General features: G+C 38.0%; 1 protein-coding gene across 1 annotated transcript; it reads left to right on the forward strand.

Moving 5' to 3' along the window:
* The first annotated feature begins 289 nt into the window (after nucleotides 1-289).
* Nucleotides 290-2,003, forward strand: PHT3;3 (phosphate transporter 3;3). The gene is made up of 3 exons (XM_079030437.1): nucleotides 290-774; nucleotides 928-1,664; nucleotides 1,748-2,003. The coding sequence occupies exons 1-3, from the start codon at nucleotides 634-636 to the stop codon at nucleotides 1,791-1,793; spliced, it is 924 nt and encodes a 307-aa protein (XP_078886563.1). The 5' UTR covers nucleotides 290-633; the 3' UTR covers nucleotides 1,794-2,003.
* The last annotated feature ends 16,033 nt before the right edge of the window (nucleotides 2,004-18,036 follow it).

Genomic DNA, 18,036 nt, shown 5'->3' on the forward strand with positions numbered 1-18,036 from the left:
CAAACAGCATGGTTTCTTTCTCAGTCAGAAAACTTTCCCAAACAACATTTTATCGTACACAAACTATCAAATTGTGTGGAAAAAAAAATCAAACGGCCGGGAGAAGTTTAGATCAGAGTTAACGGGGGGGCCTACAAAACATATATCGAATCGAGTTGGACTAGGAGACGTTTGGATCAGAATTGTGGAGACGATCAAATCGGTTGCCTATTTTAGTAATTTTACCATTGAGTGCAGTCCGGTTCCAAGGGTGGACAATTCCATGTTTTTTCTACTTTCAAGGGTTTCTAGACTCGAATGGATCCAAAGCCATGTATCTGGAATTGGTTGCAGTCGCTATCAAATTTGCATCCAATTCCCACGAATTTGGAGCAAATTAGTTCACGGCTGACTTCAGCTACCATCTTTCACGTGTCTCTTTCTCATATGGGCCTTGCATTTGTCACTGCGAACGTGGGTTTACTTCCATCAAGAGAATTTTCCCCGCAGCCACCCTCTTTCGTACCTTAAACCCTCTTTTTCTCCCCAAACTTTAACAAAAACCCTGAAAATTCATCTGATCATAACAGCCTGTGAAGAAAGATCTCTGGGATTTCGGCAGATCAGATATGGGTTTCCTTTGAAGAAGGGGGAATGACTGATTTCAGAACAAAATTGGGGGTGGAAGGAGGCGGGTATTACTATTATGGCATATGCACCGCCGGTGGAATGTTCAGCGCCGGTGCCACCCATCTCGCCGTCACCCCTCTTGATGTCTTGAAAGTCAATATGCAGGTCAGATACCCTTTTCCGTTAACACGCATAAACATAAAAATTCTTCATTTTCCATCAATTCTCCATGACAACGATTTCGCAACGATTTTTGCGTTAGGGTTCTTTAATCTTTACATACTTTTGACAATTTTCGTGTCAATTTCATTAACACAGGTGAATCCAATCAAGTTTCACAGTATCGCCTCTGGTCTCAATATTCTCTGGAAAGAAGAAGGTCCTTCGTCTCTATGGAGAGGATGGTCGGGTAAACTATTCGGCTATGGCGTTCAAGGTGGATTCAAATTCGGACTTTACGAATTCTTCAAAAGACGCTACACAGATGTATTAACAGACGAAAGACAAAGCATCGTATATTTCCTCAGCAGTGCATCTGCTCAAGTATTTGCAGACATTGCTCTTTGTCCATTTGAAGCTGTGAAAGTTCGTGTCCAAACACAACCCAATTTCGCAAAGGGATTATCAGATGGGTTCCCAAAATTATATTCACGAGAAGGAATTTCTGGATTTTACAAGGGACTCCTTCCACTTTGGGGACGTAATCTTCCATTTTCAATGATCATGTTCTCAACATTTGAGCATTCGGTTGACCTAATTTACAAAAAAATTGTTCAAAAGAGAAAGGAGGAATGTTCGAGGGGACAACAATTAGGGGTGACATGTTTAGCTGGGTATACTGCTGGAGCTGTGGGAACTGTGATTTCGAATCCAGCTGATAATATTGTGTCTTCTTTATATAACAAGAAGGCTAATCACACAGTGTTGCAGGTTGCAAAGAGTATTGGAATGGTGAATTTGTTTACAAGAAGTCTTCCTATAAGAGTTGCACTTGTGGGACCTGTTGTGACTCTTCAATGGTTTTTCTATGATACGATTAAAGTGCTTAATGGACTGTAAGTGTTCGTGTTCTTCAGTTTCTGATTATTTGATCTATTTTACAATTGAAGTTTAATTGGGAATTGTTTGATTGTTATAGGCCTACGACTGGAGGGGTTAGCTTAGGGGTAGAAGGAGATGCATGAAGCATTGCTTCAATGGTGGTTCACTTTTGAGGTCTCCTTCCTGCAATTTTAACACTCATTAACATTTTATTGGTTTGTATAAGTATAAAAATATATACAAAATGTAGTTCTTTTTTTCTTGGTTTATAGAAATTGTAATGCTTTGTTCTTAAAGAAACATTATGCGCTTCAAAGATGAATGAAAAAATTAAGATACGAGCTCTGATGTGAGGAATAAAAGTGTCGGAAAATGTTATGGACAATGAAGTCGTTTGAGCTTTTTATGACATGCTTGAGAATTTATAAGTTTTTAAAACGGAGTTTTTTTTTTATTATATGTTATTCTATTATCTTATTAATTATTTCAGGAGACCAAAACTTTACTATAGTGAAATGTTGGAACTGGAATTGAAACTGATGATAGTGGTTTCTTAAATATTGGAAACCCTTTATATTTTTATAAAACATATATAAATTATATACATTGAAGATTTACAAGAAAATTATCAATTGATAGATTAGAATCAAAGTGACATAATTCTGATTGAACGATGAATATGAAAATAAATGGAATTTTTTCTAATGATCGTTATTTTTATTTATCTTGGCCGACCTAATTCTGTTTGCCGCTGGTCTAATATCGCATTTGGACAAGCTCATAGGTCGAATAATTTCATTCATAATTAATTAAATCCTCAATCTAAGAAATTTCTTTTCTTGTTTCTGATTTCTAACCATTTTAACATTATATACCAATTAGACGAGTTTAAAACCAACTAATGAAGTCCTAATATAACTAGTAGCAGCAATAAATTGAAACATAGCATTAGTAATCAAAAAATGCAATAGCAGCAATAGTAATAAAAAATTGCAAAGGTCCATAATCCGTTTTCAGTTCTTCATTAATCTTTATTCTTATAAATGATTTTTTTTTTCCTTCCGAGTATCATTCTAATAAAATTCCTCATTAATATTATACTCATCATTAATATTATGCATGTGTAATGTAGATATATTAGACAACTCATTTTAAAATTCAAATTTATATTTTTTAATTATATATTAAATTCAAAGTTATATAACTTTAAAAAGTTGATATATCTCTTAATTAATAATTTATTTAAAATGACTTATTTAAAATAATTGATTAATATTTATAAATTTTTATTTTAAAAGTTTAATTAATTTTATAACCGTAGTTTCCACGAGTTATAAACTATTATTATAATATAATACAAACTCAATAACAAAAAAATGTGTCAAAAGTATAAGTTTTAAATCATGAAATCATATATATTAGACAAAATTTAATAATTGGTCCATATGGTTTGTAAAATATCTCATTTTGAGCACTTTCAAGGAAAACGACATGCCACTGGTCCATGTGGTTTGCAAAATTACATGAAAGGTCTTGCTGCCGTTAAATTTAATTTTTCAGCTGTTAGATTTTAATGGAAAAAACTATTTTACCCTTGTACCAAATTTGCAATATATACTACAAACTTCAAGGACCATTTATATAATTTTGTAAATTTGAAAAATTTATATATATATATATATATATATATATATATATATATATATATATATATATATATATATATATATAATTTTAGTTATTTATTGTTTTTATTTATTTTGATTCAAATAAATAAACTTAAATTCGATAAACCTTGTCGAACCCTTTTTCTTTAATTTTTCTTATTTGTGAATTGAAGCGTTAACGTTTTTTTATAACAATTTTATACTGTTACAGTTCATGTTCTTTACTTAAATGTTCCATAGTTAATATCGTTAGCAACTTTATGTTTGCGTTTATCATTATCATTATTTCACCTTTTGTTTTCTACTTTTTTTATAATTTTAGTTATTTATTATTTTTCTATTGTTTTTATTTATTTTGATTCAAGTAATGAAAAATAGAAAAATAAAAACAAAACTCAAACACCAAAATTGTAATATCCTCTAATATATTCATACATTTTACACTTTTTGGAAAATGTTAAAAAAAACTTATCAAATTGATGAAAAATAAAACAAAACAACGAAAAAATAAAAATATGAAAAAAGTAAAAAATAATACTAAAAATAAAAAAAATAGTATGAAAATTATATATATATATATATATATATATATATATATATATATATATATATATATATATATATATATATATATATATATATATATATATATGAAAAAACCAAAAAAAGATAGAAATGTAAAATGTATTAATATTTTAGAGTATATTACAATTTTGGTGTTTGAGTTTTTGTTTTTTGTTTTTTTATTTTTCATTACTTGAATCAAAATAAATAAAAACAATAGAAGAATAAAAAATAACTAAAATTATATAAAAAAACTAGAAAACAAAAGGTGAAATAATGAGAATGATAAATGCAAATATAAAGTTGCAAACGATATTAACTATGGAGCATCCAAGTAAAAACACGTGAACCGTAACGACATAAAATAAAATAAAAAAACTTTAACGCTTCAATTCACAAATAAGAAAAATTAACGCTTCATTACACTATAATAACACCTTTAATAGAGTTTATTTAACCCTACACAATAGGACATAGTCAGTTTGGGTGTTATGTTCACTCTATGGAATAAATGAAAATGTAAATCCCTCTTTCTAAAAAATTTGTTAAGCTTTATTTATGTCGTAAGAGGCCCTTATTTGGAAAAGTTGACAAAAATGGTCCCACATGAGACGCGTTTAAGAGGCATGTGTTGAGGTTGTACGCGCAACGTACGCTGGGGTACGCCCTGCTCCTGGTCCCAAACCCTAAGTTTTAGGGTTTTGCTCCTATATAAACCCCATTATAGCTCATGGAATCCTCATTCTCTCAGCCCCACTGACCTCTAGCCTCATTTTGGAAACCCTAACCTCTCATTGAGTGTTTATGAGATCTAAGTGTGCATTTTGGTGTGTTTTTGCTCATTTTCAAGGAAAAGGTGTTTGGTGCTAGCTTGTGGTTCAAAGGAAGACTTATAGATCCAGATTCTTGGCTTCATTTCCAGCTCATTTAAGGTATCAAGTTCATACCTTGGCTTCTTGTTATGTTTTATGGGTTTAGGATTAAGTTTGTGCTTATGTTAGGGTTTTGAGTCCTCCTTGTGAGTTTGAGCCACTCCAGAAGCTAAGATTGCTAGATCTTACTCTTTCTGAGTTTATATGTAACACCCATAAAAAAATCAAGCCAATTTTAAACGTTTTCAACCAATTAAAACCATTAATTATTACAAAGTGTTTTCAAAATATTTTCATGTCAGAGTATCCCAAAAATCAAAATCATAAAATGTGAGGAGCTGTACGATCACGCCTTCGACTTCCCATGATCATCTGATGTACCTGAAACCAAAACTGAAACTGTAAGCCCGAAGCTTAGTGAGTTCCCCCAAAATACCCACACACACAACGATATACATATAATCACAAACAACATACTATGGGTCCAATCAACCATCGGGTTGGAACACCCCAGGCCCTCAACCATCAGGTTGGAATGCCAACATACTATGGGTCCACTCATCCTCAGGATGGAATACCCCGGGCCCACAACCATCGGGTTGGAATGCCCACATACTACGAGCCCAATCATCCTCGGGTTGGAATACTCACGGCCCACAACCATCAGGTTGGAATGCCCAGGTCTGCTGGCTCTCGCACAAATCAGATAAGCATCAACCACCAATCAAAGATGTACACATATAACAGATAATCACATAACAGTTTATAGACAGAAAAACCGATCTAACGGACCATAAAAACATAATAACATCCTATCTACTAGGATACTGATCTAACATATCATAATAGCATAATACCATCCTATCTACTAGGATACTGATCTAACAGATCATACTAGCATAACATATCAGGATAACAATCCAAAAGGGCCGGCCTTGGTGCCTTAGACCCTGGAGTATAGTGAGGATAACTCACCTCACAAATGTCGAACTGAAGTGATAAAGCTCAAACTCTCAAAGCACAACCACAAACTCCACCACCTATATTTACCATGAGACCACTTTCATAAATTTCCAATTTACTAAAATATCCCCAAAAGTCAGAATGGTCAACCTTTGGTCAAAGTCCTAGTCAACGGTCAAGGTCAACAGTCCATGTTGACCCAAGTCGTCGAGTACAGCTTACTGACTCATCGAGTCCTTCCAGAACTCGAGAAATATTGAAAACTGTCACACCCCCAAACCAGAATGGCGGAAACATTCGGGGGTGGATGACTTCACGTAATATCACAACAATTGAATATTGTAAAGAAAGTAACACAACCATCATATATATAATGAAAACGTATATTGTTGCGTTATACATATTAGCAAAAGAATATTACAATATGATGATAAATGTTCAATAATAAAACATCCTTAGTGTTCCTCCTCCAAAAGCTGGTAGTTATCTGTATTACTGATTCCCTGAGAAATACAAGTGGTTTTGAAAAAGTGTCAACAATTAAGTTTGTGAGTTCATAAGTGTTTTGCACTTAAAAGTATGTCCTTTTTGGTAGTAAATCGATGAACGAGGTTTTCAGAAAATCCAATATTTTCTATAAATGGTTTGAAAAGTTTCCAGAGTTGGTGTGTGTTAGTGTGTTCCATACTTGAATAATAATGATAACTTTGTGCCAAAATGATGTAGAAAACTGAATGCATATATGAATCTCGTAAATCAAAGTTGTTTTTATACTTTTATGTGAGTTTTAAAACCATACTATTGACACCGACGGCCTGTAACAACATTCTTCAGGTGTTGTAGTGTTATGACATTTGTCACCCCAGACCTGCCGGACTAACTATAGCTAATAGTTTAGGTGCGTTGTCAATCCCATATAGATCTATACACAAGTATCACGCTCTCCCTCCAAGAGATTATGGTATATAATATAGGACTTGAAATGCATACATACGAGTACATTCAAGTTTGAATGTCTCACATTACTTGGTATAAACAGATTTACGATAATAAAGACTTTACTTCCTTTGAAAGTATTTCATTTGTCAAGATGTATATGTAAAATGTATGAATAACTTGATGACTATACTCATTATAGTTTCTCAAAAAGTATGTTTCCATTTTGTAAGAATAACTTGGTGATATAATAGTCCTTTAAACATAAAGATATTTGTATCAAAACCCTATAAGATAGATATTATAATTAGGTTTATAAAACGATACTTTGACATGTAATGTACTTGTATTCCCTCCCTAAAACGTGAAAAGAATTGAAAAGTAGGGGTATGAACTCACTCGTTAAGTTTGAAGAGGGAGGCTAGAGTTGAGCAGAGTTTCGACCGCGGAAAGTTGCATCTTCGGGCTCTCGGGAATCTCTGTAGCGTAGATCTTTCGTCGGGGGTTCGGGTGCGGAAATCGAGGTCGCCGGGACAACTTCTGGTGCTTGGAAGTGTGTGGGAGTAAGTGGAGATTTGAGAAAGTGTGCCTAAAACTCGCAGCTTATGCCATCTATTTATAGTGCTGGAGTGGTGAGTACACGGGGCGTAATTCTGGAGTACGCGGGGCGTACTCACGTACGCAGCGCGTACCTCGTTACGCTGGGCGTAAGAATGCGTCATGGCTTACGACTCCAGGCTAGCTAAGCGTAGAGGGGGCAGCCGATGGGACTCGACTCTGGGTCTAGTACGCGGGGCGTACTCCCAGAGAACGTGGGGCGTAATCCGGTATGTCCTCTTCTAAATTCTGTAACTTTCGCGTACGAGCTCCGTTTTTCGTGTTCTTTATATCCACGCGAAGGTGAGATTATGCTCTACAACTTTCATTTAGACTTCGTCGGCTAGTTTTGACTTTATTTTTAATGATATAATTTTAATAGGCCGGGCCTCCTAAAGTTCGTTAAAAATTCATAGTTCTTTATTCGACGTCGGTTTTCATTTGTCTTTTTATTAATTTGCTCCTATTGTGGAGATCTTCAACTCTCATTTAGGTTGCGTTAGCTAATTAACACTCGATCTTCAATTCGAGTTTTTAGCCCTCTACTACTGTTACGAAACTTTGAAAATTCGTAACTTCTTCATACGAAGTCCAATTTGGGCGATCTTTTTATGCACGCTCACCTTTCAACGAGACCTACGAGTTTTGTTTAGATACTTAAGGCTAAAATGCATTTTATTGAGGTTTTACTTTTTACGTCAAATAATGTTTTAACGGCGTGTCGTAAATATACGAGTGGTTATCATTTCTTCAATATAACCCGGTTTTGAGCGTTCTTTATGTTTTTGGAAACCTTGTCATGATATCTAATATTTGATGCATCCCAACTTAGATATTTGAACACTTTATTTTTGTCACACCCCAAAACCAAGAACGGCGGAAACGTTCTGGGGCGGAGGACGTCATGTATAATATCAACAACAATGTAAAGTAGTAAACAAGCAACAACATCATCCATTGCATTAATAAAATAATTATTATACAATTGTATTCTGTCAAATTTTGATATACACTAAAGCATAAATCAAAATGAAAGATAAGTCTTGAATAAGCTCCATCTTCCTTTCTCCTTGCATCGGTACCTGTCTATGATGACCTGAGGATACAAGTAATTTTGAAAGCGAGTATCAGCTATAAAGCTGGTGAGATCATAAGTATTAATGTGTCTTAATTTGTAAAAACTTATAATTACTAAGACTTGACATTGCTATGAAAGAAAGCTCGTATAAGTATGAAAATGTTTGTAGCTCAACTGTAAATGTTTGAAAATCCCTAGAAATCCCTATGATTCCTATTAGTAACAAAAGGAGTCTTCTACCAAGACTTAACTATTCTGTGTGTGTGTGTGTGTGTGTCTCTTGTAAGAGTAAGTATTTTTCCAAAGTATAACTATCATTATCCAAAAATATAGTTTGTACAATTTTGTTTAAGTGAGGTTATCACTAAAATATGTACTGGAAAAATTAACGTAGTACTAAACGTAGCTCTAAAAGCACTACTACCGTACTAACTACCTCAGGCCGGATTTTGGGCAAAGGCATTACGTGATAAATTGCGCCATACTATCGACTAGTAACAACGACATAATGAATGGTCGTAATAAAGAAATGACGTTTGGCACCCGCAGACCTGCAGGTCCGGCTGTAGCTAGCAGCAAGGTGTAGGATTGTCAATCCAGCATAGATCTATGCGCAAACTCAACGCTCCCCCTTCAAGAGACTCTGGCCGCAACTCAAGTCATGAGGTTTTAAGTCATGCTCCGATTTAAATCACCGTAATCGACGTATTCTCGTATGTGTAATGTAATGTACGGATCTAGCTGTAATGTAATGAACTGATCTAGCTGTAATGTAATGAACTGTTCTACCAAGTATAGTAATGTAATGAACTGTAATGTTCTATGTGTGCTAGCTGTAATGTGTGTTCTCTCTATCTAGCAAGTATAGTAATGTAATGAACTGTAATGTTCTATGTGTGCTAGCTGTAATGTGTGTTCTCTCTATCTAGCAAGTATAGTAATGTAAGCGTTCTAGTATAAATGTATATGTTCTCATCCTAGTATAGATGTATATGTAATGTATAGTAACGTTCTAGAAAGTATTGACTCATGAATGAACTGACTCATTGTATGATATCGCGTTCTAATAATGGTTCTAGTATCTTCCTGAACTACCCATATGGTAGCTTACTAGTAATCTAAGTGGTTTGAATGGACGTGGATGTACACCCTTGCTACCCAAGGGCATAGGATGAATTGGAAGGACCTTTTATGACTATATATGTACACATGATATATAACAAATCTTTAAACGACTTTCGGACGAATACCCAATGTCCCACCAGACCACATCTCAATGCGCGAAAAGGAAATAGGGTGGATAGTCTTCCTAAGTCTTTTAAACATTTCTTATATAACTATACATATAGAGGCATGAAATTTATAATATCAAAGCATAAATAAGTTTAGTAAAACATTTGAAATATAAATATTAGTCTAAGGAAAGATCGACTTGATGTCAATCTATAAAACAATTTGAAGGCATAAGTTTGATAAAACAATATAAGTACAAGGAACATTTGTTTGACAAAACAATATAAGTACAAGGAACATTTGTTTGATAAAACAATATAAGTACAAGGAACATTTGTTTGATAAAACAATATAAGTACAAGGAACAATTGTTTTAAACACAGTTGTAAAGAAGTTTGAAATATGATAAACAGTGTAAGAGGTACAGTGTAATAAGTAGTTTGAAAACATATAAAATGTTTATAAAAATCATTTGAAGGAAACTATTTGGTAAAACGGCTAATGAGTAGCCAAATCTTTTGAATGCTGTATATTAATCACATGTGATTGATGTAATAAGTAATATAATCCCACTTACTAATCACATGTGATTGACATAAAAAGTAGCATGATTCTACTTGTATCCCCCCATAAAACATTTAAAATAGTTTAAAACATTAGTTAAGGGGTATGAACTCACCTGCAGTATGTGACTGGAATTGAACGACTGTTATCGTATGGAAGGATCGGACAAGTGCTTGGTGTCAAGTGGAGACTTAGACACACACAATGATCCTAATTACATATGAAGACATATGTATATAAATAATTAGAGATTAAATCACTAATTATACAAGTATAAACATTTAAGCGCGAGAACAACACTTTTGGTCAAGTGCTAGGAGGCTAATGGGTTGCAACAAAGAAGTGCAATGCCCCTAATGGAAGTTTAAGGTCAAAAGACCATATTCATTGGAGTTTAAGGTCAAAAGACCATATTCATTTGAGTTTACGGCCCAGGGGAGTAAGCTCCTGGCCGTAAACTCTCAACCAAGGCTTGGAATGGTACATTGAATTACTACAACCTTAGTGGGAATTGTTTCAAGGCCTATGCAAGTGTTTGGGCACCATATTGACTCCTTTGGGGAGTTTACGTCCCAAAGACCCTTTCCCCTTGGAGTTTACGACCGTAAACTCCCTTGGGAGGGTTCTTATGGTTCTTTCAAGTCTCTATAACAACTAGGAACAATTCTAGGCTTTAATACTTGGCTTAAGGAAGGTTTATGGCACTAAATGGTACCATTTTATGGAGTTTACGGCCTTGGAACCTTTTGGGCCGTAAACTCCCTCACACATGGGGTTCTAAATGTTTTAGTTAGTCCAAAACTCATCTAGGTACATGCCCTAATTGTCTCATGGCCTAAGGAAGTGTCTAGGGTGTCCTTTGACCCCTTTATGGGAGTTTACGGCCCAAGAACCACTCTTGGCCGTAAACTCTTCAATACTTGTGCTTTTCTTATGTTTCCTAGGTCCTAAACACATTAAGGTATTTGCCTAAAATAGATTCCAAGCCTTTGGGGGTGATTAGGGCACTCTTAGCCCTTGAAAAAGGGGTTTACGGCCCAAGAGCATATCCTTGGCCGTAAACTCCTAAAATGTATATGGTTTTGATTGCTTTCTAGTCTCTAATGCTCATACATAACACCCTAAGATAGTTACCTAACAAGGAAATGGGACTAGATGGCCTTTAGGATTGATTTTGGAGTTTACTCCCCAAGAACGTTCTTGGGCGGTAAACTCCCGGATCTTGCATTTTAGACATGTAAACAATGTTATTTAGCATATAACAAGTATTAAAACACATCTATGAAAGTAGACTCACAATATGGGATGAAAACCCGAAGATCCGTGAGAGAGTATTTGGCTTTTCTCTAATTGGAAATCAAATAATGAACCAATTTGGTTCAGAATTCTATTTATAGTCCTAAGATTTTTGGCAGAAAATATTTCTATTCTCGGAATGGATTCTAATGACCTAGAGTAATGGAATTACAGTGTTGCACAAAATCCTAGTGCAACCACTCTCCTAATAACTCCTTAGGTGTAAAACCCTAAAACTGCCAAACTTATTCCAAAAGTTTGAATTTTCACCGTAACTGCTCTACTACTATTGGATTGCAATGGTTTGATTTAGAACAGAAATTTCGGGTTGTCACAATTTTCAAGGTTAATTTAGTTGTATTTGACTTTTGAGCGTTACAATGCTTTTGGAAAATATAGGGTTGCCACATCATCCCCCTGTTAAGGGAATTTCGTCTCGAAATTTAACCTAAGATAGAGTTTACAGGTTAGGAAAAAGATGTGGGTATTTCTGTTTCATCTGATCCTCGCGTTCCCAGGTGTATTCAGGTCCTCGCTTGGCGTTCCAGCGGACCTTTACAATAGGTATGCGGCTTTGTTTAGTCCTTTTGATTTCCCGATCCATGATCTCTACCGGTTCCTCTACAAATTGGAGGTTTTCATTTATTGCAATTTCGTCTAGAGGGACGACAAGGGTCTCGTCGGATAAGCACTTCTTTAGGTTTGATACATGAAAGGTAGGGTGTACGTTGTGGAGCTCCTGAGGTAGTCTAAGTTTGTAAGCCACTGGACCGATCCTGGCAAGGATCTCGAATGGTCCGATGTATCTTGGGTTTAGCTTTCCGCGCTTCCCGAAGCGTATTAATCCCTTCCAGGGCGAGACTTTTAGTAGTACATGGTCTTCAACCTGAAATTCCAAGGGTTTTCGTCTCTTATCTGCGTAACTCTTTTGTCTATCCCTTGATGCTTTTAGACGTTCTCGGATTTGGACAATCTTCTCCGTAGTTTCCGTTATGATTTCTGGTCCAGTGAGCGTGTTGTCAGTTGCTTGTCCTTTTGCTAGTTGTGTGTCCCCCACCTCGGCCCAGCACAAAGGTGACCTGCACTTGCGGCCATAGAGGGCTTCGAACGGGGCAGCTTTGATACTGGTGTGGTAGCTATTGTTGTACGAGAACTCGACCAAGGGTAGATGTGTGTCCCATTCTTTGCCAAAATCGATCATGCATGCTCTCAGCATGTCTTCTAGGGTTTGTATGGTTCTCTCGCTCTGGCCGTCAGTTTGTGGGTGATAAGCGGTACTCATATCTAGTCTCGTCCCCAAAGCTTTTTGTAGCGACTGCCAGAACCTTGAGGTGAATCTACTATCTCGGTCTGAGATAATGGATATGGGCACACCATGTAGTCGTACAATTTCTCTGAGGTATTTCCTTGTTAACTTCTCCAATTTATCCGTCTCTTTGATCGGTAGGAAATGTGCTGACTTAGTTAACCTGTCGACAATTACCCAAATGGTGTCGAGTCCGTTTGTTGTTTTGGGTAATTTTGTTATGAAATCCATGGTTATCCGCTCCCACTTCCATTCGGGTATTTCTGGTTGTTGTAATAAACCCGAAGGCTTCTGGTATTCCACCTTGACTTTGGCACATGTCAGGCATTTGCTCACGTAGGTAGCAATTTCGGCTTTCATGTTTTGCCACCAGTACAACTTCTTGAGGTCGAGATACATCTTATCGGAGCCGGGATGTATGGAGTATCATGTTTTATGGGCTTCGTCCATAACGATTTCTCTGAATCCACCAAACTTCGGTATCCAAATTCGATCCATGAAATAACGAACTCCGTTGCTCTTGGTCTCAAGGTTCTTATCCATTCCCCTTAGGGCTTCTCCTGTCACATTTTCGGATTTCAAGGCTTCTATTTGGGCTTCCTTGATTTGCGTGAACAGGTGTGAATGGATCGTCATGGTTAGGGACTTCACTCGGCGACCTGAGTACTCCTTCCGACTGAGTGCATCAGCCACTACATTAGCCTTTCCGGGGTGATATCGAATTTCGCATTCGTAATCACTTAGTAGTTCTACCATCATCTCTGTCTCATGTTGAGTTCCTTCTGGTTGAGGATATGTTGGAGGCTTTTATGATCGGTGAAGATTGTACATTTTGTGCCGTAGAGGTAGTGCCTCCATATCTTCAGAGCGAAGACGACTGCTCCTAGCTCAAGATCGTGCGTTGTGTAGTTTACTTCGTGCGTCTTTAGTTGCCTTGAGACGTAGGCGATGGCCTTCCCTCTTTGCATTAAGACACACCTAAGTCCTTGGTTTGATGCATCACAATAGACCACGAAGTCCTCCGTTCCCTCTGGCAGGGTCAGGATGGGCGCACTACATAAGGCTCGCTTTAGTGTCTGAAATGCGCTGTCTTGTTTTTCTCCCCAGTCAAAGGTCACATTTTTCTGGGTTAGGGTGGTAAGTGGCTTGAAAATCTTTGAAAAGTTCGGTATGAATCTTCGGTAATACCTGGCGAGTCCCAAAAATTGTCGGATTTCTGTAGGGGTCCTTGGAGTAGTCCAACTATCTATTGCCTTTATCTTGGAAGGGTCCACGTGTATTCCTTCTTTGCTTACAACATGTCCTAGGAAATCCACTTCCCGAATCCAAAATTCGCACTTTGGAAAATTTTGCGTAAAGTTTCTCTGCCCTTAATGTTTCCAGTACTTGGCGGAGATGTTGGCTGTGTTCTTTCTGGCTTCTTGAATAGATGAGTATATCATCTATGAACACGATCACGAATTTATCCAGGAAGGGACGACATACTCGGTTCATCAAGTCCATGAACACTGCTGGAGCATTTGTCAATCCGAAGGGCATTACCACAAATTCGTAGTGACCATAACGTGTTCGGAAAGCCGTTTTGGGGATGTCTCCTTCCAGTACTCGCAGTTGGTGATAACCAGATCTTAGATCGATCTTTGAGAAGTAGCTTGCTCCCTGTAGTTGGTCGAATAGATCGTCTATGCGCGGTAAGGGATATCGGTTCTTGATCGTGAGTTTGTTTAGTTCCCGATAATCGATGCACATGCGAAAGGATCCGTCCTTCTTTTTCATGAATAGGACTGGTGCTCCCCATGGTGAGAAGCTCGGTCTGATGAATCCCTTGCTTAGCAGCTCGTTTAATTGACTGGATAGTTCCTGCATCTCGGCTGGGGCTAAACGGTAAGGCGACTTTGCTACTGGGGTAGCTCCGGGGATTAAGTCGATTCTGAACTCGACTTGGCGCTCTGGTGGAATTCCTGGAAGATCTTCTGGGAAAATATCTAGGAAGTTGCAGACTTCCGGAATGTCTTTAATGTTCTTTGGTTCTTGTTTCTGGTCTACTACGTGGGCTAGAAAGGCATGGTATTCCTTACGAAGATATTTTTGTGCTTTTATACAAGAAATGATTTGTAAATTTGAACTAGGTTTGTCACCATAAATGACAAGGGTTTTGCCATTTGGCAGATTTAGGCGAATGACCCTTTCGTGACAAAGTATATCGGCATGGTGAAGGCTCAACCAGTCCATACCGATGATGACATCGAAACTTCTTATCGAGATGGGCATAAGATCGACTCAGAACAAGTGCTCATTTAAATTTAGTGTGCATCCTACGTACAAATCGTTTGCGTTTTCTGTCTTACCGTTTGCCATTTCTACAGTGAATATTTTATTGAGTGGTTGGGGTTTTTGACTAAGTAGGTGTTTGAATTTATGACTCACAAAACTTCTCTCCGCACCGCAGTCAAAGAGTATGCATGCATAAGTGTTGTTGAGTAGGAACGTACCCGTAACCACCATGGGGTCTGCTATTGCTTCATTCTGTCCTACTGCCAGCACCCTCCCCACACCGCCGGTATTCCTTTCCTTGGGACAATCCCTCCTGAAGTGTCCAGTCTCTCCGCACCCATAACACGCCCGACTTACTCCAGTACCAGAAACTTGAGTGATTGGTCGTGCCGGTGCTCTACAGATACGGGCTGTGTGCCCTTTCCTGTCACAGTTCTTGCAGTACATCTCGCGACAAATACCGTGGTGATGGTAGTTGCACTTGCTGCACTTGGGCAGATTCCCCGCATATGGTTTTGTTGGCGCAGAGGTAGCAGGAGTTGTGGTGGGGGTAGTAGCAGCATGAACCACAACCATTTGCTTCTTTGAAGGTTCTTGCGAAGTTTGCCCCTTCCTTTTGTTCCAGAAATTCTTCTTCTTGTTGTTGTTGGCATTGATCTCGTTGTTGCTGTTCCCTTTGGTCGGTTCAACCATGATAGCCGCGACTCCTTGACAGACACCATGATCAACAAGAGATTGCGCTAGTTCCTTGGCGCTGGCGAAGGTCAAGGGTTTGGAAGCTAACACACTTCCTCGAAGTTGGGGTGATAGTCCCCAGATGTATCTCTCGACCTTTTGGCTTTCCAGGGTTAACATTCCTGGGCAAAGTGTTATTAAGTCACTGAACCTGTTGGTTTAACCTGCTATGTCCGAACCTACCATCGAAAGGTTCCATAGTTCCTGTTCAAGCTTCTGAATCTCTCCCCTTGGGCAGTATTCTCGAAGGAGCATTCGTTTTAGGTTTTCCCAACCCATGGAGTTCGCCACCACTAGGGTTAGTGTTTGGACGTGGCCGTTCCACCATGTCAGGGCGCGTTCAGAGAAAGTAAAAGTGGCAAACTTTACTTTGCTTTCTTCAGGGCATGCGCAGATTTCGAATACAGCTTCTGTTCTCTCTATCCATTGAGATAGAGCCAATACTCCCCCAGTCCTGTAAAAGGGAATAGGTTTTCCGTTGGTGAAGTCTTTGTAAGTGCATAGCCCTGAACGACCTTGACTTTGGCCATTTGTAAAGCTGTTTGTTCCTCCCCCTGATCCGTTGTTGCTCATTTGAGCCATTGCTGCGGTTACAGCAGCGGTTACAACAGTTTGGAACATAATGGCATCCATAGTTTGAGGAGGTGGTGGAGGTGGTGTTGAAGTTGAGTTTCTGTGTGTTGATCTACGAGGAGGCATGTTCTGGTAGAGAAAGATAAGAATGAATACTATAAGTTTCTAATGTTTGAACAATAGTGTGTTAGTTGTAATTTGTAATTTGTTTTGACCTTAGTTTATGGTTTCAAGGCTGGCATAGAAATTTTTAGTTAACCCATAAGTTTCCGAGAGGTATTATAAAGAAGTACTTCATATTAATATATATATTGGTCATACCCGTGGTGTGTTACATGTCTTGCTTGGAAAATTTGACGTACCTAGAGGTCTCCGACTATAGTTACAAAAGGAAATAAGCGGAAAGAAAAACTTTTATCCGAAATCCTATTTTATAACAAAATTGTTGGGGCTCGAACAAGCTCTACTTGCGGCGTTTGGAGCTAGATTCGGCATCCGACCGCTTGACTCCCATCAAGCGCCTCTCGAAATCTGCTTGTTGTTCCTTCATCTCTCTTATTTCTGCCAGAGCCGTTATCATTTGGTTCTGAAGTGTCCCCGTGTAGATTTGGGTATTCTCATGTAGTCCTTCCAAACGGCGGATGTCAGCGGCGTTACCTTGGGTAGCAGCATTGACCTCGCGAACTCTGGCTGCTTGCCTGTCCGTCTCGTAGTTCTGGGTAGCTATAGCGTTCACAATAACAGGAAGTGCTCGATCAGCTGAGCTTCTCCCACTGACATTGTAAAAATCTCGGCACATGCCGAAGGGAGGGCGTACACCTTGCTGACGGCTCCAGTAGTAGAGGTGGCTTCCCCACATGGGAATGGGTCCCGGTTGATATGGTCTGATTTCGGGAGGATGAGGGATGGGAGGGTCGATTACTTCCGGCTCGGAGTCTGTTCCGCTAGAAATTTCCTCGACCTCTTCGTCGAATTCGAATTCCTCTCCGACTTCGACTTCGAACTCTTCTTCGATAATTCCTTCGGGTTCCTCCTCGGCCTCTTCTTCAATTTCCTCTGGGTCTTCCTCCGGGTCTTCTTCTATCCAACCGCCGTTGCCTTGGTTTGGGTAGTAGGGATCTCCTGGTAAATGGAATCCGGCCATTTGTCTGTACTAGGATAGAGGTATGAGAATTTTATAAGAAAAGAAATTTCTATTTAACGACTTACTATTTTTAACTATAATTTTTACGGAGCAGAAATATTTTATTGTACAACTATTTTTAACAATACTCCTATAGTATTTTCAAATTGGCGAATCTAAAATAATTTGTATTTGGTAAGTTTTTGGCTTGTTGTCCACTATGACCATTCCTCGACGTACGTTGGTCAAATCCAGGATAAATATAGTTGATCAGGCTATATTTATTCTCGACCTGATTACATACCCCGGGGCTCAATCGTAGTGTCGTAATTTGCCTTAATACTTTTTAGAAAACTTGTTATGATACGAGATTAATGCATGCTAGTAAAAAGGTATATCTTTAAAAGAAAGTATATTGTTCATGAAAACGTTTCGTCAGAGGGTTTTTTTGGTCCCCTTTGCATTTATAGTTTGTATATCTTATGTGGTTCGATATACTTAGTTCACTATAAACAATGCTCTGATACCAATCTGTCACACCCCCAAACCAGAATGGCGGAAACATTTGGGGGTGGATGACTTCACGTAGTATCACAACAATTGAA

This window comes from Lactuca serriola, chromosome 3 (genome assembly GCF_051521515.1).
Source record: "Lactuca serriola cultivar US96UC23 chromosome 3, Lser_US96UC23_V15, whole genome shotgun sequence".
In the NCBI taxonomy this organism is placed as follows: domain Eukaryota; kingdom Viridiplantae; phylum Streptophyta; class Magnoliopsida; order Asterales; family Asteraceae; genus Lactuca; species Lactuca serriola.